Raw genomic sequence first — 25,095 nt, forward strand, 5'->3', positions numbered from 1 at the left:
TGTTGAATGTCCTTCCCTATAAGCATGCTGAAAGTCTGTTGTCAATTTGTTTGCTGTAAAATAGCATTGTATCTGGTCAAACACAGTTTTTTCCAAAAGTTTACTAAGGGTTGGTAACAGGCCGATTTGTCGGCTATTTAAGCTTTACTATTCTAGCGGAATGACTATTGCTTCCCTCCAAGCCTGAGGGCACACACTTTCTAGTAGGCTCAGATTGAAGATATGGCAAATAGGAGGGGCAACATCGTCCTTTATTATCCTCAATAATTTTCCATCCAAGTTGTCAGACCCTGGTGGCTTGTCATTGTTGATAGACAACAATAATATTTTCACCTCCTCCACACTCACTTTACGGAATTCAAAATTACAATGCTTGTCTTTCATAATTTAGTCAGTTGTACTTGGAGGTGTAGTGTCGGTATTTTGTTGCTGGCATGTCATGCCTAAGTTTGCTAACCCCAAAAAAGTATATTTTAATTCCAGGTTGTAAGGCAACAAAATAGGAAAAATGCCAAGGGGGTTGAATACTTTCGCAAGCCACTGTATTATCCAGATACTGACTGTTAGCACTTGGTGGTCTATAGCAGCTTCCCACAAGAATGGGCCTTAGGTGAGGCAGATCAATCTGTAGCCATATTGGGCTCCCGAGTGGCGCAGTGGTCTAAGGCACTGCATCTCAGTGCTTGAGGCATCACTGGTTCGATTCCAGGCTGTATCACAACCGGCCGTGATTGGGAGTCCCATAGGGTGGCGCACAATTGGCCCAGCGTCGTCTGGGTTTGGCTGGTGTAAGCCGTCATTGTAAATAAGAATTTGTTCTTAACTGACTTGCCTAGTTAAATAAAAATAAATATTACTTAAAAAGCATTTAACATGAGACCGCAACACCGCCCCCATTGGCTTTTCTGTAGATGTTATAGCCATGTATTGCTACCACTGTGTCATCAAAGGTATTATTTAAGTGAGTTTCAGAGATAGTCAGAATATGAATGTCATCTGTTACTAGCAAGTTATTGATTTCATGAACCTTATTTCTTATGCGACATATGTTATTGTGGGCTATTTTTAGCACTTTTCTGGGATGCTTGATTGTTTTTATTGCTTTACTGGGATGCTTGACAATGTTATTTATGTTTGAGCTGATAGTGCAGAGTGTGCTGCACACAATGGACTTCCTACTAGGGCACAGCGCCTCAGTGCTAACAGTATAACTCTGGTTCATAGGCACATGATTACTGCATACAATAGCTGTAGGATCAACAGAGAAATTCAGGGCAGTTAGAGGGACATACATTAAGTTACTTATAGTGAGGGAAAAAAGTAATGGTAGGTTTATTTGAACAGTGAGAGACAGAATAACAACAAAAAAATCCAGAAGAACGCACGTCAAAAAATGTATGAATTGATTTGCATTTTAATGAGGGAAATAAGTATTTGACCCCTCTGCAAAACATGACTTAGTACTTGGTGGCAAAACCCTTGGTACTTGGTGGCAATCACAGCGGTTAGACATTTATTGTAGTTGGCCACCAGGTTTGCACACATCTCAGGAGGGATTTTGTTCCACTCCAAGTCATTAAGGTTTCGAGGCTGACGTTTGGCAACTCGAACCTTCAGCTCCCTCCACAGATTTTCTAAGGGATTAAGGTCTGGAGACTGGCTAGGCCACTCCAGGACCTTAATGTGCTTCTTCTTGAGCCACTCCTTTGTTGCCTTGGCTGTGTGTTTTGGGTCATTGTCATGCTGGAATACCCATCCATGACCCATTTTCAATGCCCTGGCTGAGGGAAGGAGGTTCTCACCCAAGATTTGACGGTACATGGCCCCGTCCATCGTCCCCTTTGATGCGGTGAAGTTGTCCTGTCCCCTTAGCAGAAAAACACCCCCAAAGCATAATGTTTCCACCTCCATGTTTGACGGTGGGGATGGTGTTCTTGGGGTCATAGGCAGCATTCCCCCTCCTCCAAACACGGCGAGTTGAGTTGATGCCAAAGAGCTCGATTTTGGTCTCATCTGACCACAACACTTTCACCCAGTTCTCCTCTGAATCATTCAGATGTTCATTGGCAAACTTCAGACGGCCCTGTATATGTGCTTTCTTGAGCAGGGGGACCTTGCGGGCACTGCAGGATTTCAGTCCTTCACGGCGTAGTGTGTTACCAATTGTTTTCTTGGTGACTATGGTCCCAGCTGCCTTGAGATCATTGACAAGATCCTCCCGTGTAGTTCTGGGCTGATTCCTCACTGTTCTCATGATCATTGCAACTCCACGAGGTAAGATCTTGCATGGAGCCCCAGGCCGAGGGAGATTGACAGTTATTTTGTATTTCTTCCATTTGCGAATAATCGCACCAACTGTTGTCACCTTCTCACCAAGCTGCTTGGAGATGGTCTTGTAGCCCATTCCAGCGTTGTGTAGGTCTACAATCTTGTCCCTGACATCCTTGGAGAGCTCTTTGGTCTTGGCCATGGTAGAGAGTTTGGAATCTGATTGATTGATTGCTTCTGTGGACAGGTGTCTTTTATACAGGTAACAAGCTGAGATTAGGAACACTCCCTTTAAGAGTGTGCTCCTAATCTCAGCTCATTACCTGTACAAAAGACACCTGGGAGCCTGAAATCTTTCTGATTGAGAGGGGGTCAAATACTTATTTCCCTCATTAAAATGCAAATCAATTTATAACATTTTTGACATGCGTTTTTCTGGATTTTTGTTGTTGTTATTCTGTCTCTCACTGTTCAAATAAACCTACCATTAAAATTATAGACTGATCATTTCTTTGTCAGTGGGCAAACATACAAAATCAGCAGGGGAGCTAGTCCTGTGTAGCTCAGAGCATGGCGTTTGCAACACCAGGGTTGTGGGTTCGTTTCCCACGGGGGACCAATATAAAAAATTAAATAAATGCACTCACTAACTGTAAGTCGCTCTGGATAAGAGCGTCTGCTAAATGACTAAAATGTAAAAAATGGGATCAAATACTTTTTTCCCTCACTAATTGTCTCTGCCAACACCCCTGGGACAATGTACATTTGCAGCAGCACCACGACAACTCAGTGGCACAATGACAGGGATTATCTGAGCTGGGCTTGGGTCATTGATAAGTCATTGTCTCAACGCAGCCTTGAAATGTGTGGACAGAGTCCAGGAGCCAAGATGATTTGGATGGACTCCGTCATTCCTGTAGAGCATCTTCTGTTTCCAGAAAGTGCCAAAGTTATCTATGAAAGTGATTCCAACAGAGCTACAGTAATCTTTTAGCCAGGTGTGTAATGCCAGTAGCCTGCTGAATCTTTCACACCCGCAGCCCAACGATGGAAATAATTGGCCACTTTTTGGAATCTTTCAGAATCAGTTCTTTAAAATCAAATTTCAGAAGTTCCGAGCTAGCCCTCCTAATGTCGTTTGACCCCACATGGACTACGACAGCGTCAGCTTCCGGCATCTGTCGTAGAACGGTTGGAAGCAGCCTTGTAATGTCCTGTACTCATGCTCCAGGATAGCACAGGGTTTTTGCCCTCACACCTTTTGCAAGTTTTGTGTGATTCGGGACACCTTTTTTTGGGCCAGTATTAATAGTATTTTACAATATGCCTGTGTCCATTATTATTACATAAAAGTGTTTGATTTATTTCCACCTATCTGGAATTATTTTAAAACCACAAATGACACACATTGGAGCTACAGTATGTTATTTAAATGGTGAGTTTATCGTTTTATTTGAGGTGAAATCATGTGTCAATACAGATTGTACCTTATTATCCACATGTCAGAATGGCACTACAGTGGTAGACACAATTACATCCTTAAGTGACCAGTAGACCTCAATGGGAGGGAGAGAGAGAACACTTAGCCCTGTGATAAAAAGGGGTTACTATGGAAACCATGAAAGGTCCTCAGCCTTCTGCTTGGATCTACCTGCAAGAACACATGCACCAGTTGATGGAGTGCCCTTTCTTTCTGAAATCATTTGGGTCTCTTAAAAAAAAAAATCCCAACTGTGATTTCCTTGAATTATGAAATATTTTATTTAAAGAAGCATAGCTGAAATTCAGCTTTTCAAAAACCTTCCGTATGGAGAATATTTAACTGTTAGATCTATGTATCTAATGCATCTTCGCATGAAGGAATCAGCTGTGTAGTAGTTTATGGGAACACTGTTTTGTGTAGAACTAGCTATTTTTTTAATGCTGATCTTATCGGATGTAAGATAACTATTTATATATTGTTAAAGAATGCATGTACAAAGTTATTCCTGAATGTGAATATGGCTCTCATTCAAAGCTTGTATGATGTGATTTTGATTTAATTATCTTTATTTCACCATTGTCTTACTGTATCCTCTGACCATGTGTAGACTATATCTCAAGCACTTCTCTCACCATGTTATCCTCTGGTCATGTGGCCATATATAGGTGGATATAATTCGTAAGCGTCTCCACAAGGACATCCTCCACAACCCTGTGGTCATGCTCAACTTCTGCCCAGACCTCAAGTCCATGACCTCTGACCTGAGGAAGGTGCATGGAGAGTTCATCTTCCTCATTGACCGCAGTGGGAGCATGAGCGGGGTCAACATCAGCCGTGTCAAGGTACTGTACGAGACTTCATAATAACCCATACATAACACATTCATAGGTAATGCATATAGTAAGCATCATTAATTAAATTAGAAACTTGTTAATTCAGGACAACTAAATTAAAGAAAAATAAATTAATGATAAAGGAATGATGTAGTATACTAATTAGGTCTCTAAACTGCGGTTATACACAAATGTTGTGCTATTAATGACTCAATGACTCACTGCTCATAGAAAGCAGTCTTTACACAGATGGAGTGAAGCCTGATTGGGACAGGCTGAGTGATGTTTGACTAACCTCTCTTGGTCTATGATGCACTTCGTGGCAGTGTGACTCAGACAGCTTCGGGATGGGCCTCCTCTTCCTCTGACACTCTCTGACACCCCAAAGTCTGGCTTAAAGGCTGGTTAAACCGATGATGACGCAACCATTGCTCATCAGTTTCTTTGATGTGCCAGAAACTCCCTCAAAATGCCAGGCCCCAATTTGATACCACTTCTGACTGAATATAAGGAGAAAGAGAGATTTTATGACACTGAGAAATTAAACATCCCCAAAATGCCAGACATCTATTTGTTACCACCTCTTAACATAAGGAGGGAAAAAGAGGAGGAGATTATGTAGTTTCTGTAAACTATTTGTCATATCAACACAAAAGTTACAGGACTTACTTTCTTTTCAGTCATAGATCAATTAAACAGTCACTTTGAAATGGTATTAAACAGGTTGGAACCGTTTCAGGGAACAGAACCGAAAACTGAAAAATAATTTTTGGAGGAACGGAACCAGAACCGGAACAAAGGTGATCTCTAGTGTTCCGGAACATAACCGCTATTGTCAAATCTAGAGAATCATTTTATTTTCAGTTCCAAAAATATAACTAATGTCTAGTATATAATTATGTAATTTGGTGAAGTTATAATGCTAGTGATAGCCTGAACACATTCCAATTCACGTCATGTCATGATGTTTCAGCGCTTCAAGCCAAGCCCCCTCCATGTCCACCCATCTCTCTCGCTCTCTCCCCACCTGTGAAATTTCAGTCTCATCTCGTGCCAGCACCAATCAAACATGTAAACAACGATCTTACCCGTTCCACAGCAAGCTGCTCTATCTGCACTAATTGGGGGAGTAAATGAATGAGCTAAATGTAAAAACAATAGTGAAAAGGAACTATATGAACCATTACCTTTTTTTGTTTTTCGAACCGGTTCAGAACTTTATTCTCTGGTCGGAACACCAGAATGGAACAAAAACATTTGGGGTTCTGCTCGGAACGGAACAACTGGAAAATAATTTTGGTTCTAACTCCTGGTATTGAATACACAATGTGGTGTGACATCCATATTACAGCAAAACATGAAATGACTGGTTTTTATTGAGCGTTCTCTTTATAATAATACACTGGCCCCTCACACAGAGAAAATTATATACAATTTGATTATTTGGCACTTCTCTAGTGCACTACAAAGACGCTAAGAGTTAAGATGGCGGCGCTGATGAGGGCACGCGTCTTGCTGATTCCTGCACAACTTTGCAAAGCCGGCGAAGAAGAAGAGGACAGAAAGGGGGAATCCAACTGGGCTGAAAAGACAGGCTACACAGCCTCCTCTTCCTAGTATCCTGATGGCTAATGTCCAATCACTGGAAAATAAACTTTGTGAACTCAGAGCAAGGCTTCAATTGCAGAGGGACATCAGGGAATGCTTTGTCTTTGTTTTTACAGAGACATGGCTTACGGACAATTCACTCGACTCAGCTATTCAACAAGACGGCTTTTCCATTTTCCGTATGGATCGTACGGCGGCTTCTGATAAGAGTAGGGAGAGGTGTATGCTTCCTCATCAACAATTCCTGGTGTACCAAAGTTTAAAAACCTTGAGCTCCTGTTCACTATATGCTACATATGCCAATATATATGCCACTATATGCCCAGATAATTTACTTGTGTTCTTATCACAGCTGTGTACATGCCGCCACAAGCAAACATCAAGGCGGCTCTCAGCGAACCATACAAGAACATTAGCCAGCAAGAATCCTATCACCCAGATGCAGTCTTTATTATCATAGGAGATTTTAACTAACCAAGTATCACCAACATCTATCCTGCCCTACGAGAGGAAACAATGTGCTAGACCATGTGTACACAAACATCCGTGATGTGTATAAAGCCATCTCCGCCCCCACTTCGGCCAATCAGATCACGTCTCTCCTACTCCCCGCCTACAAGCAGCAACTCAAGATGGAGCCACCAACACAGAGAATAGTGAGGCGCTGGACAGAGGAGGCAGACTGAATGCTGCAGGACTGTTCTGAGAATACTGATTGGAATATGTTCAAAGACTCATCAATCCAGGACTCATCCATCAACATTGAGGAATCGTCAGTCACAGGCTTCATTAGGAAATGTGTTGATGATGTTGTACACACAATAACAATTCGGACATAACCGAACCAAAAACCCTGGATGAACGGAGAAATCCATACCATGCTGAGAGCCTGTACTGCAGCATTCAATGTCAGCAGAACGAACCCCTATGACTCGGTGGTGCGCAACGCGTACAAGGCAAGCAGGTATGAGCACCGCAAAACCATTAGGGATGCACTAAAACACTATACAAACTCAAACTTGAATCGAGGTTCGACAACTCAGATTCGCGATGCATGTGGCAAGGACTACAGGCTATCATGGACTACAAAGGCAAATCCAGCTGTGTGGTGCCCACCGACGCCTCCCTCCCAGATGAGCTTAAGACATTCTATGCTCGCTTTGAGGCAGGTAATACTGAGCCATCCAGGAAGGCTCTTGCTGCTCCGGATGACCAGGTGCTTTTGCTCTCCAAGGCTGACGTGAGGAAAACGCTCAAAAGAGTGAATATTCACAAAGCAACCGGCCCAGATGACATCCCTGGCCGCGTCCTCAGTGTGTGTGCTGACCAGCTGGCGGGCGTCTTCTCGGACATCTTCTGTCCCAGGCTGTAGTCCCCACTTGCTTCAAGGAGACCACCATCATCCCAGTGCCCAAGAAGACCAAGGTGACATGCACAAATGACTATCACCCCATAACACTCACCCCCTATCATCATGAAGTGCTTCGAGAGGCTGGTCACGGCCCACATCAAGGCCAGCTTGCCAGGTACACTGGACCTCCAATTTGCCTACCGCTCCAACAGATCCACGGAAGATGCCATTTCCATCGCTATTCACGCGGCCCTAACACATCTGGACAAGAGGAACACCTATGTGAGAATGCTGTTCATTGACTACAGTTCAGCATTCAACACTATTGTTTCCCCCAAGCTCGTCACCAAGGTCAGAGCCCTGGGTCTGGACACTACCCTCTGCAACTGGATCCTGGACTTCCTGACGGGCAAACCACTGGCTGTGAGGATTGGCAACAACACCTCCTCCACACTGACTCTTAACACAGGGGCCCCACAGGGGTGTGTCATCAGCCCTCTACTTTACTCCCTGTTCACCCACGACTGTGTGGCTTTGCACAAAACCAACTCCATCATCAAGTTTGCTGACGACACCACGGTTGTAGGCCTAATAACCAACAATGAAGAGTCAGCCTATAGGGAGGAGGTAAGTGAACTGGCACCAGGACAACATCTCCCTCAACGTCAGCAAGCAAAGGAGTTGATTGTTAACTTTAGGAAACAGAGGAGGGAACATGCCCGATCCAGATCAACGGGACTGCAGTAGAGAGAGTCAGCAGTTTTAAGTTCCTCGGCATCCACATAACCGATGACTTGACATGGACCAACAACACCACCACTCTTGTCAAGAAGGCACAACAGCGCCTCTACTTCCTAAGGCGGCTGAAGAAATTCAGCATGCCACCCCGGGTCCTCTCCAAATACTACCACTGCACCATCGAGAGTGTCCTGACCAGTTGCATCATGGGAATTGCTCTGTCCACAACCGCAAGGCCCTCCAGTGGGTGGTGGACATCACTGGGGCCGTGTTCCCACCATCCAGGACATCTACTTGAAACGGTGCATGAGGAAGTCCTGCAGCATCATCAAGGACCACAGCCACGAACTGTTCACTCCCTTACCATCGGGCAGACGGTATCAGAGCATGAGGTCTGATTCCAAAAGGTTTCTAACTACTAGCCATCACGTTGCTGAAGACTTGAACTGGACTGACCACCTGCACCTACTCTCCGCACCTTAGCACACATGCAATCAATCACTAACGCACACACTCACACCGACTTCCACACACACACACGCAGACACACACACATACAGTGCCTTCGGAAAATATTCAGACCCCTTGACTTTTTCCAAATTTTTTGAGAACTCTGTTTATTAAGTTTTACACACACACAGACAAGACAAAGCAATATAAATAATATACTCAACTAGACAAAAATACAAATAATACATATAAAAAAAAAATAACTTTAAAGATACCATACTTTAGACAAGTTAAACACACCAGGCAGAAGGCTACAAAAGGTTAAAGGGCAATCTATAGTATAGGGACAGAGCAAACACCTCACCATTGTTCCTGTAAACAGTTAAGGGATGGGGTGGAGAAATGCAACCACTCACAGACAGTCAAGGCCACAGACCAATCATCCACTGGACCAAAAATAAAAAGTTTACAATGCTTTAAAATAAAAAATGAATATTGATAATTTTATGTAGGCGTGAACAGAATTAAAAAAATAAAAATAACTGGGAAAAACAAGCTCACACCTTAGTCTCTGCCCGGGCGAGATGAACAAGGCATCCGCAGGTCACAATCAATAAGCACATCAACCTTAATGCCCCCCACCCCCACCCCAGAAAAAAACACAGAGAAATGCTCATCCAACCCCTAAGTCACAGGGGGTCAAATACAGACTTATTTTGGTTTTAATAGGAATGCCATCAGAGGATGGACTGTTTAAAATAAGACCGGAATGGAGCCCAAGCCTCATTAAACAGTTTGGGGTTCCCACGTGAATTGAATTTAATTTTTTCTAGTTTCAGAGAGCACAACACATCTCTCACCCAATATTTATAAGATGGGGGAGCTGCCATCTTCCAGTTCTGTAGTATTAGCCGTCTAGCTAAAAGAGTTGTATAAGCAACAGTGTCCGACTGGATTCTTGACAGGGGGGTGCTTATGGGCAGTACTCCAAAAAGGGCTGTAAGGGGGAGAGGGATCTATAACAGTGTTATATATATCAGAGAAACATTTAAATATTAATTCCCAGAAACCTGACAGTTTATGACAGCCCCAGAACATATGCAACAGTGTGGCCGGTTCAATTTTTACATCTGACACAGGTAGGATCAAAATCAGAGAATATTCTTCCAAGTCTGGCCCCAGACCAGTGGATACGGTGAACCACCTTGAATTGAATGAGGCTGTGTCTAGTGCTAAAAGAGGACGAATGCACCCTGCGCAGCACAGATTCCCAGGTGTCTTCCCCAAGTTCCTCCCCCAAATCCTTTTCCCATCGAGTCTTTAAAGGCACCAAAGAAGGGTTCTGTAAGTCATGAATGATTGCATATATATCTGAAATTGCGCCCCTAGGGAAGCTTGTTCAGCTCCAGGATGCTCTCTATAGCTGTATTCACAGGCCTATGGGGAAATTCAGGTGTGTTAGCTCTGACAAAGTTCCTAGTCTGGAGATAGCGGAAAAGTGGGATTGGGGGGAGGTTGAACCTTTCCTGTAACTGAGCAAAAGAGGCAAATGTATCATCAAAGAATAATTGGGCTAGTGAGGAGAGGCCTAGTGAGTGCCAGATGTCAAAAGCCCCATCATTCAAAGATGGAGGAAATAAAATGTTCTGATTGATTGGGCCTGATAGAGAAAAGCCTCGGAGGCCAAAGGCTAAGCGGAACTGATTCCAAATTTTAAGAGACTGCTTTACAATTGGGTTGACACACCTTTTGCCTAGGGACACTGGGAGAGACGAGCACAACACAGAAGAAAGTGCAGCAGGTTTACACGATTCAGACTCCATCTGGACCCAGATTGGTCTAGGGGCCAGTAGGATCAGTCTGCAGCCAGTACAGAAGGGCTCTGAAATTTGCAGCCCAATAGTATGTCTGAAAATTTGGTAGAGCTAAACCCCCAATGACTTAGGCTTCTGTAAATGTTTTCTACCAATCCGTGGTACCTTGCCATCCCAAATAAAATGCATGAATGTTTGATCCAGTGAAATAAAAAAAGATTTTGGAATAAAAATGGGTAGACATTGAAATAAATATAGAAATTTGGGCAACACACTCATTTTAATGACATTAATCCTTCCGATAAGAGAAAGAGGTAGCGCATTCCAAAAAGCAAAAGATTGTTTCAAACTGTCTGCTAGAGCAACCAAGTTTTCCTGAAACAGATTTGAATATTTCCTTGTCACTTTAACTCCCAAGTAGGTGAATTGATCCCGGACAATCCTAAACTGAGAACTTGTAAAAGAGCACTTTAAAGCAGCCTTGTTTACAGGAAAAAGCTCACTCTTGCCTAGATTCAGCTTGTACCCTGAGATTGATCCAAACCTTTTAAGAACAGATAAGGCGCGTGGCAATGAGGTATCAGGGTTAGAGATAAACAAAAGGAGGTCATCCGCATATAGCGAGACTTTCTGCTCTGAGCCCGTCCGGATTATTCCTTGAATGGCATCATTAGAGCGTAATGCAATGGCGAGAGGTTCGATTGCCAAAGCAAACAACAAGGGGGAGAGTGGACAGCCCTGTCTGGATCCCGCGGTGCAAGGGAAAATAGTCAGAGGACAAGTTGTTAGTCCGTACCGAAGCCATGGGGGGAAAAATAAAGAATCTTTATCCACGCAATGAATTTGGGGCCAAAGCCAAATCTATAAAGGGTGGCTGTTAGGTAATCCCACTCAACGCGGTCAAACGCTTTTTCTGCATCAAGTGAGACCACCACCTCTGGGTCCTCCGACGCAGGGGAGTACAGTATATTCATAAGGCGCCTAATATTGAAAAACAAATGCCTATTTCTCACAAAGCCAGTCTGGTCAGAGTGTATTACTTGATGCAGCGAGCCTTCCATACGGATGGCTAAAAGCTTGGCTAGGGATTTTGTAATCACAGTTTAAAAAGCGAGATTGGGCGAAAGGATCCACATTCAAGGGGGTCTTTGTTTTTCTTTAATAGTAATGAAATTGAAGCTTGATAAAGACTAGGCGGTAGCTTTGAGGTATTAAGGCACTCTGCAAATAGTCGAGACAAGAATGGGCAAAGCAGACCAGAAAACGTCCTGTAAAATTCGGTTGGAAAACCATCCGGACCCGGTGATTTACCGCTTTTCATTGCGGACACTGCTGTTGCAATCTCCTCAGGTGTAAATTCTTCTTCTAGATAGTCATGGGTGTCTGTATCAATTGAAGGCATATTCAGGCCATTAAAGAAGGAATCAATCAGCAAAGGGTCTTGAGGGGATTCAGAGGTGTATAGCGCAGAATAAAATTGTTTGAATTGATCATTGATCTCTTTATGTATAACTGTGGTGGCACCAGACGGGGTCCTTATTTGTGGGATTAAACGTGAGGCCTCAGATTTACGGATCTGATGTGCAAGGAGTTTACTGGCCTTGTCGCCTTGTTCATACACTCTGTACCGAGCTCGCAAGAGTAGCTGTTCAGCTTGCCTGGTAGAAAGCTCATCAAATTCAGATTGGAGTAGTTGGCGCTCTTTATGCAGATCAGAGGAAGGAACCGTGGCATACTTCTCATCCAATGTGGCTATGGATTCGCTCAGGTCCCGAAAGTCGCTGAGAGCGAACTCTGTTTTGGTTGGCTGTATAAGAAATAATTTGGCCACGTAGGTATGCTTTGATAGACTCCCCATATGGTAGAGCAGGACATACCTGGTGTTGAATTAGTTTCTAGGAATAAGGTGATTTCAGAAGAAATGAAATTGACAAACTCCTTATCTGAGAGTAAAATGGGGTTAAGACGCCATTGATAACACATAGGAGGTCGCTGGGGGAAACTCTAGTTCAAGCACTAATGGTGAATGGTCCGAAATAACAATACTCTTGTAAGTACACTGCCGAAGGTTAGGCAAAAGTTTTTTGTCCAAAAAGAAGTAATCAATCCGGGAGTATGTTTGATGAACATGAGAATAAAAGGAATACTGTCTATCTGTAGGATGTAGGAAACGCCAGGCCTCAAGCATGGCATATTTCTGAAGAAAGGCTTGAATAAGTAGGGCACATTTAGATGGGCCTGTAGTTGTTCGTGAGGACTTGTCAAGAACTGGGGACATTTTGCAGTTGAAATCCCCCCTAAAATCAATAAATGAGAATCTAAATTGGGTATAGCAGACAAAAAGGAAGAAATGAAACTTGTGTCATCCCAATTGGGAGCATAAACACTAGCCAAAACAAGAGGGGTAGAAAACAGTTTATCGGTTACTATGACGTATCGTCCCTTAGGATCAGCGATAACCTCAGAAGCTACAAAGGGAGTGACTTTATCAACCAAAATGGCAGCCCCTCTTGATTTACTATGAAAGTTAGAGTGGAACACTTGACCAACCCAGTCCCTACGCATCCTAAAGTGCTCACCAGTCCTCAAGTGAGTCTCTTGTAGAAATGCAACATTTGCATTCAAACCCTTTAAGTGTGTCAACACCCTCTTACGTTCACTGGGTTATTAACCCCTTTGGTGTTCCACGAAATGTATTTGATCGCATTGTTTCGGCCCCTCTGGGCATTCCCGTTATACAACCCCGTCATTAGAGCATAGAATGGAAAAGCAATGAGCGCCCAGAAACCCCAGAATAACTTGTCTCAGAGTAATAATGTACGGTGGTAGATGTTGAGAAAAAGTACCGAAAAAAAAACAAAAAAGACAGAATGACAACATTAGAACTGAACAATTCAACCCCTCCCCCCACCCCCTCCCCCATCCCAGACAGTACCTCCCCAAACGAGGTACAAGCCTAAATAGAGCATGTTCTCTTCGCACAGTATGTCTGTGAGAGTGCGGTCTTAAACCTAAACCCACAGTCCCGCTCTTTAAAGTCGTGTTTTGTTAGTGGATCAAACAGCAAAAAGAGATAATCATTTTTTAAATAAAAGAAATTAAGGTGAATCCCTTGTGCAGACGAAATTACAAAAGCACCACTTATAGATGTATATAATTATATTCCCAGTCTTATAACAGGCATTTGAGAGAGAAAATAAAGAAAATAAATAGAATGTGTAACGGCTCTCAGCCGAAAACCTAATTTGAAGTAAGGAAATCGTAGTAAGACAATCAAAAATGATAATAATTATTATTATTATAATAGTTGTCTAGTTGAATGCTGAGACAGCTTACAACCAAGACCAAAAAAACTACGTGTGCGCAACGTTTAACGCTTGCTGGGCATAAATGACGCTCAGAGCCTTAAAATGTAAGTGAAGACCCCAAAAAAACGTGTCGCCTCGGGAAGCATTTACTGTTTACTGGGTCAATGCAAACGGATGCAGTAAGCAAATAACCAAGAATATTTTGAGTCACTGAGACACTATGTAAACAAACGGAATAGGTGAGCAAGACAGCCTAGAAAACACAGGAGTATAGTAAAACCGCAATACAATGAAATTAAAATGACTGAATGCTTGTAAGGCAAGCACACTAGATGATCAAAACATTAGATCACATCAAATAAGCCTGAATGGGTACGCCAACCCCCAACTATACAAAATTAGCATGTTGTAGCTAAACATAGTTGTACCACAGGTGGGTTACTTACTATCCACAGTTCGCTAGCAACAGTTGCTGAACTATGAGCAAGTTCAAGACTTCTTGATGTGACGTTGAATGTGAGAGAGAGCCTCATCCGGAGATTCAAATGTGTAGTCTTTACCATCATGAGATAGCCATAAACGGGCCGGGAATCGCAGTCCGTACTTCACACCTGGATGGTCCCGAAGTAGTCGTTTGGCCTGTCCGAAAGCTGCGCGCTGCCTGGAAACAGTGGGGGAGTAGTCCTGGTAGATGGAGAAGCTCTGTCCTTGAAAGCTCAGAGTGGTATTGCGGGCTCGTCGGAGAATCTCCATCTTCTCATGGAAAAAGTGCACTCGAAGAATTATGTCACGGGGCCTCTCCCCATCCCGGGGCTTTGGGCGCAGCGACCGGTGGGCACGATCAATCAGGGGCTTTTCATCTAAGGCTAGAACATCTTTCAGCAGCCCAGAAACGAAATCTGTGGCGCGAGGCATTTCCGCTGACTCTGGGACTGATACAAGTCTCAGGTTATTGCGGCGAGAGAATCCCTCCAAACTTACACAGCTCTCCTTCACCTTTTTCAAGTCCGCAGCTAGGCGTTTCATGTCAGCCTCCAGGGATGTAGTTAAGTCGGAGACATTTGTAGCGAAGGTCTCCAGTGCTGCAATCGTTGTAGTGTGCGACTCCATTGTTGTTTTGAGTGATGCGATTGCCGGCACCGTCTCGTTCCGCAGGATGGTTAGATCTGCTTTTAAAGTATCAGAAACCTCCTTTATTCGGGCCTCAATCGTAGCAACCACCTCCGTTTTCATTTCAACTATCTCAGAGCGTAGTAGTTTGATGGCCTCGAGAATGTTCACTTCAGCGCCGCCAGGCAGCCGCCCCCCCGGGTAGAGTATCAGTCCCCGGGTCGTCAGGCTCAGGGGAGGGCGGTGATGAAAGTGTGTCTTGTAGGCCGGGTTTTCTCAAAGTCATGCTTTTGGCCTTATGTTTCGTCGACATGCTGATATTTGGAAGTAAAGTAGTCTTGGTTTTTACGGGAAGGGATCACCAAAATAATATATGAAAATAAATACGGTTTTGCTGCAAAATTCACATAAACTTTAAAAATACCACGGGAGCAAACGGAAAACACGTCAGTCGCACATGGCGTCCCTCCAATCCCCCGACTTTTTCCACATTTTGTTACGTTACGGCCTTATTCTAAAATTGATTAAATTGTTTTTTTCCCCCCCTCATCAATCTACATACAATACCCCATAATGACAAAGCAAAAATTTAGCACGTTTATTAACACAAAAATACGGAAATATGACATTTACATAAGTATTCAGACCCTTTACTCAGTACTTTGTTGAAGCACTTTTGGCAACGACTACAGCCTCGAGTCTTCTTGGGTATGACCCTACAAGCTTGGCACACCAGTATTTGGGGAGTTTCTCCCATTCTTTCCTGCAGATCCTCTCAAGCTCTGTCAGGTTGGATGGGGAGCATTGTTGCACAGTTATTTTCAGGTCTCTCCAAAGATGTTCGATCGGGTTCAAGGACATTCAGAGACTTGTCCCGAAGCCACTCCTGCATTGTCTTGGCTGTGTGCTTAGGGTTGTTGTCCTGTTGGAAGGTGAACCTTCGTCCCAGTCTGAGGTCCTGAGCGCTCTGGAGTAGGTTTTCATCAAGGATCTCTCTGTACTTTGCTCCGTTCATCTTTCCCTCGATCCTGACTAGTCTCGCAGTCCCTGCCGCTGAAAAACATCCCCACAGCATATACTGCCACCACCATGCTTCACCGTAGGGATGGTGCCAGGTTTCCTCCAGATGTGATGCTTGGCATTCAGGCCAAAGAGTTCAATATTGGTTTCATCAGTCCAGAGAATCTTGTTTCTCATGGTCTGAGAGTCTTTAGGTGCCTTTTGGCAAACTCCAAGCAGGCTGTCATGTGCCTTTTACTGAGGAGTGGCTTCCGTCTGGCCAGTCTACAATAAAGGCCTGTTTGGTGGAGTGCTGCAGAGATGGTTGTCCTTCTGGAAGGTACTCCCATTTCCACAGAGGAACTCTAGAGCTCTGTCAGAGTGACCATCGGGTTCTTGGTCACCTCCCTGACCAAGGCCCTTCTCCCCCGATTGCTCAGTTTGGCCAGGCAGACAGCTCTAGGAAGAGTCTTGGTGGTTCCAAACAGCTTCCATTTAAGAATGATGGAGGGCACTGTGTTCTTGGGGACGTTCAATGCTGCATACATTTTTTGGTACCCTTCCCCAGATCTGTGCTTCAACACAATTCTGTCTCGGAGCTCTACGGACAATTTTTGCTGTGACATGCACTGTCAACTTTGGGACCTTTTATAGACAGTTGTGTGCCTTTCCAAATCATGTCCAATCAATTGAATTTACCACAGGTGGACTCCAATCAAGTTGTAGAAACATCTCAAGGATGATAAGTGGAAACAGGTTGCACCTGAGCTCAATTCCGAGTCTGAATACTTATGTAAATAAGGTATTTTTGTTTTTTATTTTTAATACATTTGCTAAAATTTCTAAAAACCTGTTTTTGCTTTGTCATTATGGGGTATTGTGTGTAGATTGCTGAGGATGATTATTTTTGTAATCCATTTTAGAATAAGGCTGTAATGTAACAACATTTGGAAAAAGTCAAGGGGTCCGAATACTTTCCGAAGGCACTGTATATATTCATGCTACACACACATCACAACTGCTGCTTTCAACTTTAAACAATTTATAGTAACTAGCCCAATGCCAGAGAAGACTGTGTTAGAGGAGCTGTAATCTGGTCATACTGCTGCAGCCGAAAATGTTTTAACGGTTTTCCTCATAAAGGTAAAGAAGAACAGTTGCTGCCAGGTGAACAAGGTTGGTTGTTAGACAATGTCTTCAAAATAGATGCCAGGTCTGCCTGTCTTGTTTCTTTTCTTTTTCTCTTTATGCTCTCTTCCTCTCTCGTTCCCTCGTTTTTCATTCTGCCCTTCTACCTCTTGACCTTGTGTTTTTATCACATCTGTTCTGTTCCCAGGATGCCATGGTGGTGATTCTGAAGAGTCTTGTGCCTGCCAGCCTCTTCAACATCATCGGCTTCGGCTCCACATTCAAAACACTGTTTACTACCAGTCAGAGCTATGATGAGGTATGATGCCGGCAGGACATGTAGTGTTTCTGCTTTCAGGTCAATATTATTTAACTGAATGTCAGTGATAAAATCTCTATTAGTAAATACTTCATCTTGCGTGCCAGATTTGACAACTACAGGTAATCAAAGTATGAGTCAGAGACACGCTTGTCTATTGAGAGATCACTTTTTTGGTCAATTGCACACAAGATCCAACTGAAATTTGACTTCCACTTTTAACCCAACCCCTCCGAAAGACACACATACATTTTTGTTTTGGGGAGAGGTGCAGGGGGCTGCCACGCAGGGCGCTCGGTGAGCTGTTGTTGTGGGGTGTTAAGTGCCTTGCTCAAGGGCACAACGGCAGGCAATGGCATCTAGAATCTGATACCAGCAACCCTCTGGTTGCCAGCTCACTTCCCAACACATTTTTCTAGTCAGACTCAGGATTCGAACTGGCAACCCTCCGGTTGCTGGCTAGCATCTATAACATTTAGGCTATTAAATGCTACTATGCCTTTTCTCTTGCTTTATCAATTTCTCAGGAAACAGTAACTATGGCTTGTGAGTACATCAGGAAGATCCGAGCTGACATGGGCGGCACCAACATCCTGGCACCGCTCAAATGGATCCTGAGGCAGCCGATGCACGCAGGTCATCCTCGCATGCTCTTCCTGCTCACGGACGGGGCCGTCAACAATACAGGGAAGGTCATCGAGCTGGTCCGCAGCCATGCCCGCTACACAAGGTAAACACACCATCAACATATACCTGTCTTTCACTACCTCTTCTTACAGGCTCTGGGGGAATCAATCAGTACGCAAACCCAGCATCCCTTACCATGGTGTGAAGTGGTTTATAGGTATTGTTACATTGCTGTTCGTTATGCTCTAGCTGGAGGCTTCTAATCTAAACCCATTACAAAGTGCCCCATTTGATACCACATGTGAATCAGACTTCCTCGGGCACCGCTTTAAGAGTTAGATGGGAATTTGAATCAAGGGCCTCCCGAGTGGCACGGTGGTCTAACTAGCTGTGCCATTAGAGATCCTGGTTCGAGTCCAGGCTCTGTCGCAGCCGGCCGCGACCGGGAGACCCATGGGGCGGTGCACAATTGGCCCAGCGTCGTCCAGGGTAGGGGAGGGTTTGGCCGGCAGGGATGTTTTTGTCACATCGCGCACTAGCGACTCCTGTGGTGGGCCGGGCACGCTGACTTGGTCGCCAGGTGTACAGTGTTTCCTCCGACACATTGGTGCGGGTGGCTTCCGGGTTAAGCGGGCAGTGCGGCTCGGTTGGGTTGTGTTTCGGAGGACGCACGACTCTCGACCTTCGCCTCTCCCGTGTCCGTACGGGAGTTGCAGCGATGGGACAAGACTAGGGGTGTAACGATCCATCTACTACATCGATGTATCGATTTATATTCCTATGATCCAACTACATCGATCTGTGCTCGGCGAGTTGGCCTTTTGGACAACATATATCAATCTAACATCGTTTTAAAATGTAATACATCGATTGTATCGATACTAGGAAATAACCCATTGGATTTAAGCACGTCAGACTTTATATGGATGTTTTTTCTTAGCACTTTTAATGATAAAGGCTTTAAACATTACTCGATTCAGTCTGCCTATCCGTGACGTCATCGCCCCGCGCCAGCAGCGGCGCAAAGGCGCAAAGACAACAAAACATAGCATGGCGGACGACAGAGGAGAAGCCGACGAGCGAGAAATTATCTAGGAAACTTCACCTGCACTGTCCAGTATCCAGGTATTTATTTCAGTCACACTGGTTGAATTTTTGGCTAAAAGGTTACTGAATCGATTTCAAGTCACTGAATCGTTTCGGATCGTATCGTTCTAAATGAACCAATATCGTCCTTGAATCGTATCGACAACCACGAATCGTGATACAAATCGAATCGTTGTTAAAACGAATCGTTACACCCCTAGACAAGACTGTAACTACCAATTGGATACCACGAAAAAGGGGGTAAAATACCAACAAAAAAAAGGAATTGGACACAAGAACAACAGCAGCACAACGCTAACTAGCACAGTAGTCATATTAAATCTGATGGGGCTTGCTAATGCATGCAACCTCTTGTTTATGCTTAGTATGCACAAGGCAAATAAACAACAAACCATTCAGACATGTAATCAAGGCTAGGGAATTGGAGTGGGCTGTATTGCAAAACCTTCCCAGCTAGCACATTTGGTTCCTTGGAAGTTTTTGGTTTTACATTGGTTGTGGGAACGAAGCCATACGTTTCCTGACCGGTATGTTCTGAGAACAGAAGTGAAAATGTCACCTTTTCTGGGAACATACATTTTTAGATTGCAGGGAGGTTCCGAAAACGTTTTACTCTGGTTCTGAGAAAAAAAATTCTGGGAGGTTTTATTAATGCTCTGAGAAATTATAGGTTATTAGGAGGTTTTTTAAATAACTTCCTTAAAACTTTCACTGAATATTTCAATAAGACTTTTAATAACACTGCTAGCTTATTTTGGCTTAGCACAGATAGGACACATGGACATTTATTTCTATGTCAGAAAGCTATGAGGTGGATAATGGTACCCCCCCAGGGAAGTGTCATTAGTCCTTGGTTGTTCTCCATTATGATTGACAATGTATTCTCTCAGGTGAGACCAGATATTGGGAGGTCATTGTTTGCGGATGATGGAGCGCTGTGGAAGAGAGGGAGAAATATTACCCATACAGCCAGAAGAGTTCAAGAAGCGATTAGTGAAGAAGAGCAGTGGTCCCTCAGGTGGGACTTCATGTTTTCAGTTGAGAAACCACAGACTGTGTTTTTTTCTAGAAGGAAGGTTGGGGAGGAAATATACTTGAAGTTGTATGGAAGGAATCTGGAGAGGGTGGGAGGGTTTAGGTTCCTGGGGGTCTGGTTTGACACTCGAATGACATGGGCGGAGCATAGTTGTCAAAGGAAAGACAATATTGAATGTGATGCGTTGCTTGTCAGGAATGGAGTGGGGGGCAGATAGAATGGCATTGAAAATGATATATATAGCGCTGTTAAGGTCATCAATGGATTATGGAAGCATACAGTGGCTTGTAAAAGTATTCACCCCCCTTGGCATTTTCCATATGTTGTTGCCTTACAACCTGGAATGAAAATGGATTTTTTGGGGGGGTTTGTATCATTTGATTTACACAACATGCCTACCACTTTGAAGATGCTAAATATTTTTTCTTGTGAAACAAACAAGAAATAAGACAAAAAACAGAAAGCTTGAGAGTGCATAACTATTCACCCCCCAAAGTCAATACTTTGTAGCGCCACCTTTTGCAGCAATTACAGCTGCAAGTCTCTTGGGGTATGTCTCTATAAGCTTGGCACATCTAGCCACTGGGATTTTTGCCCATTCTTCAAGGCAAAACTGCTCCGGCTCCTTCAAGTTGGATGGGTTCCGCTGGTGTACAGCAATCTTTAAGTCATACCACAAATTCTCAATTGGATTGAGGTCTGGGCTTTGACTAGGCCATTCCAAGACATTTAAATGTTTCCCCTTAAACCACTCGAGTGTTGCTTTAGCAGTATGCTTAGGGTCATTGTCCTGCTGGAAGGTGAACCTCCGTCCCAGTCTCAAATCTCTGGAAGACTGAAACAGGTTTCCCTCAAGAATTTCCCTGTATTTAGCACCATCCATCATTCCTTCAATTCTGACCAGTTTCCCAGTCCCTGCCAATGAAAAACATCCCCACAGCATGATGCTGCCACCACCATGCTTCACTGTGAGGATAGTTTTCTCGGGGTGATGAGAGGTGTTGGGTTTGCGCCAGACATAGCGTTTTCCTTGATGGCCAAAAAGCTCAATTTTAGTCTCATCTGACCAGAGTACCTTCTTCCATATGTTTGGGGAGTCTCCCACATGCCTTTTGGCAAACACCAAACGTGTTTGCTTATTTTTTTCTTTAAGCGATGGCTTTTTTCTGGCCACTCTTCCGTAAAGCCAATCTCTGTGGAGTGTTCGGCTTAAAGTGGCCCAATGGACAGATACTCCAATCTCCGCTGTGGAGCTTTGCAGCTCCTTCAGGGTTATCTTTGGTGTCTTTGTTGCCTCTCTGATGAATGCCCTCCTTGCCTGGTCCGTGAGTTTTGGTGGGTGGCCCTCTCTTGGCAGATTTGTTGTGGTGCCATATTCTTTCCATTTTATAATAATGGATTTAATGGTGCTCCGTGGGATGTTCAAAGTTTCTGATATTTTTTATAACCCAACCCTGATCTGTACTTCTCCACAACTTTGTCCCTGACCTGTTTGGAGAGCTCCTTGGTCTTCATGGTGCCGCTTGCTTGGTGGTGTTGCAGACTCTGGGGCCTTTCAGAACAGGTGTATATATACTGAGATCATGTGACACTTAGATTGTACACAGGTGGACTTTATTTAACTAATTATGTGACTTCTGAAGGTAATTGGTTGCACCAGATCTTATTTAGGGGCTTCATAGCAAGGGGGGTGAATACATATGCACGCACCACTTTTCCGTTATTTATTCTTTAGAATTTTTTGAAACAAGTAATTTTTTTCATTTCATAAATGTGGACTATTTTGAGTAAGTCCATTACATGAAACCCAAATAAAAATCAATTTAAATTACAGGTTGTAATGCAACAAAATAGGAAAAACGGCAAGGGGGATGAATACTTTTGCAAGACACTGTATGGATCAGCAGCTCAGACATCTTTAAAAAAGCTAGATGTTATCCAGGCCCAAGCCCTAACAATATGTTGTGGAGCACTCAGGACCTCCCCAGTGGCAGTGATGCAGGTAGAGTTGGGAGAGATGCCGTTAAAGTTAAGAAGACAACAGCTAGAGATAACATATTGGGTAAATCTACAAGGACATAAGGTTACACATCCTACAAGAAAGGTGCTCCTAGAGTGCTGGGAACATGAACAAAATCTGAATATAAGCTTTGGGCGAGAGAGATGGGGTTGTTTGGGAGGGAGTTTAGCACCTCTGTGGTTCGTCCTGCTTTCCCACCTTGGTTTCTCCCTCAACCAGTGATAGATCTAGGGTTGCTTGAGAGGGTAAGAGATGTTGAGGAAGGAGTAGATTCAGTTGTAAGTGAACATTTAAGAACACAATACTTTCTTGAATATATTCACAGATGGATCTAAGGACCCTAAAACAGGGAGGACAGGAGCAGCTTTTAGTGTTCCTGAGTTTAAGGTGGCAGTGACGAAAAGAGCAACATATATTTTATCTGTTTACACAATGGAGTTGTTAGCCATACTATCGGCTGCAGAGTGAGTGGAGGAGGTGAGGTCAGACAGGGTAGTCATCTGCTCTGACTCCAGTGCAGCACTGATGAGCTTAAATTCATGTGTGTCTCCGAGCAGACAGGATGTATTGTATGAAGTTTTGCAGTGTTTGTATAGGGTGAAACAGATGGGGGTGTTTGTGATGTTCCTCTGGGGAATGAGGAAGTGGATATTATTGCCAAGCAGGCTCTTAAACAGCCTAATGTTGAGATGGAATTGTCAATCAGTAAAGCAGAAGCCAAGGGATTAATAAGAACAGTGATTAAAAACAAGTGGCAAGAGTTGTGGAACAGGGAGAGTAAGGGAAGACACCTGTATATGATCCAGGAAAAGGTGGGGGCAGGGAGGTCCTCAGGTTGAGAGAGAAGGGAGGAAAGTGAAGTGTAGTCACAAGGCTGAGACTGGGACACACAAGGCTAAATAGTACATTGAAAGTGGTGGGGAAACATCCGACTGGGAGGTGTGATCATTGTCAGGAGGAGATGGAGACAGTGGAACATGTTCTATTTCAGTGCCAGAAATATGTGAGCGAAAGGGAGCGATTGTTATTAGATTTGAGTAGTAATGGGGTTGAAGAGCCAGGATTAAGTGAACTGTTGGGGAAATCTTCAGGGGATGTGTAGTATTTAATTATGTATTTCGTTTCCTTAGGGAGACGAGATTATTCTGTAGGATTTAGACCTTCACTTTCTCTGGTCCACACTCCAGTCCAGTTGGTGGCGGTAATGCACCTTAAAGTTGGTTGCCAACCGCCATATAAATCCACAGAAGAAGAAGAAGAAGAAGAGTTTTGTTGATGCTGAGAACGGAATGTATATGTTTTTAAATAACATTCTTAGAACGTTCTCTCAACATTACAAAAGTTTTCTTGTGGTTTTTATGGATAGTTTTCTTAAAGTTCTCGGTACAACTGACCCTTCGCTAAGCCCCTCCCAAGAATGTGTGGCAACCAATCGCAGTGCTCCAATGGATAACAACTGTCGTTGAGTCCTACACCTCGGACAAGCTCAAGTTTAAAACATATGAAAGCCAGTGATGGCAATGGAAAAACTGAGAGTCTTTTTCAAAAAAATACATTGTTTAAATGGTTAAATAATTTAACAGTGCACCAGGGTTACTTGCTACTGTGATTCCTGAAATGCAGAGCCTGTTGCAGGAGTATTTTTAGAATCTGAAAATGTACACTACCAGTCAAAAGTTTTAGAACACCTACTCATTCAAGGGTTTTTCTTTATTTTTACTATTTTCTAAATTGTAGAATAATAATGAATCAAATCAAATCAAATCAAATTTTATTGGCCACATGCGCAGAATACAACAGGTGCAGACATTACAGTGAAATGCTTACTTACAGCCCTTAACCAACAGTGCATTTATTTTTAACAAAAAAGTAAAAATAAAACAACAACAAAAAAAGTGTTGAGAAAAAAAGAGCAGAAGTAAAATAAAATAACAGTAGGGAGGCTATATATACAGGGGGGTACCGGTGCAGAGTCAATGTGCGGGGGCACCGGCTAGTTGAGGTAGTTGAAGTAATATGTACAGTGGGGGAAAAAAATATTTAGTCAGCCACCAATTGTGCAAGTTCTCCCACTTAAAAAGATGAGAGAGGCCTGTAATTTTCATCATAGGTACACGTCAACTATGACAGACAAATTGAGGAAAAAAATTCCAGAAAATCACATTGTAGGATTTTTAATGAATTTATTTGCAAATTATGGTGGAAAATAAGTTTTTGGTCACCTACAAACAAGCAAGATTTCTGGCTCTCACAGACCTGTAACTTCTTCTTTAAGAGGCTCCTCTGTCCTCCACTCGTTACCTGTATTAATGGCACCTGTTTGAACTTGTTATCAGTATAAAAGACACCTGTCCACAACCTCAAACAGTCACACTCCAAACTCCACTATGGCCAAGACCAAAGAGCTGTCAAAGGACACCAGAAACAAAATTGTAGACCTGCACCAGGCTGGGAAGACTGAATCTGCAATAGGTAAGCAGCTTGGTTTGAAGAAATCAACTGTGGGAGCAATTATTAGGAAATGGAAGACATACAAGACCACTGATAATCTCCCTCGATCTGGGGCTCCACGCAAGATCTCACCCCGTGGGGTCAAAATGATCACAAGAACGGTGAGCAAAAATCCCAGAACCACACGGGGGGACCTAGTGAATGACCTGCAGAGAGCTGGGACCAAAGTAACAAAGCCTACCATCAGTAACACACTACGCCGCCAGGGACTCAAATCCTGCAGTGCCAGACGTGTCCCCCTGCTTAAGCCAGTACATGTCCAGGCTCGTCTGAAGTTTGCTAGAGTGCATTTGGATGATCCAGAAGAGGATTGGGAGAATGTCATATGGTCAGATGAAACCAAAATAGAACTTTTTGGTAAAAACTCAACTCGTCGTGTTTGGAG

At 43.6% G+C, this 25,095-nt stretch overlaps 1 protein-coding gene across 1 annotated transcript in view; it reads left to right on the plus strand.

The window, feature by feature from the left end:
- The window catches only part of LOC121546488 (von Willebrand factor A domain-containing protein 5B1-like), a 71,787-nt gene that overhangs the window by 21,715 nt on the left and 24,977 nt on the right, over nt 1–25,095 (plus strand). The window contains exons 8-10 of the mRNA XM_041857754.2: nt 4,417–4,593; nt 17,299–17,409; nt 17,937–18,139. Coding sequence (XP_041713688.1) covers nt 4,417–4,593; nt 17,299–17,409; nt 17,937–18,139 — 491 coding nt within the window. The remainder of the gene's footprint in view (nt 1–4,416; nt 4,594–17,298; nt 17,410–17,936; nt 18,140–25,095) is intronic.

The sequence above is a fragment of the Coregonus clupeaformis genome, chromosome 30 (assembly GCF_020615455.1).
Source record: "Coregonus clupeaformis isolate EN_2021a chromosome 30, ASM2061545v1, whole genome shotgun sequence".
NCBI lineage: Eukaryota > Metazoa > Chordata > Actinopteri > Salmoniformes > Salmonidae > Coregonus > Coregonus clupeaformis.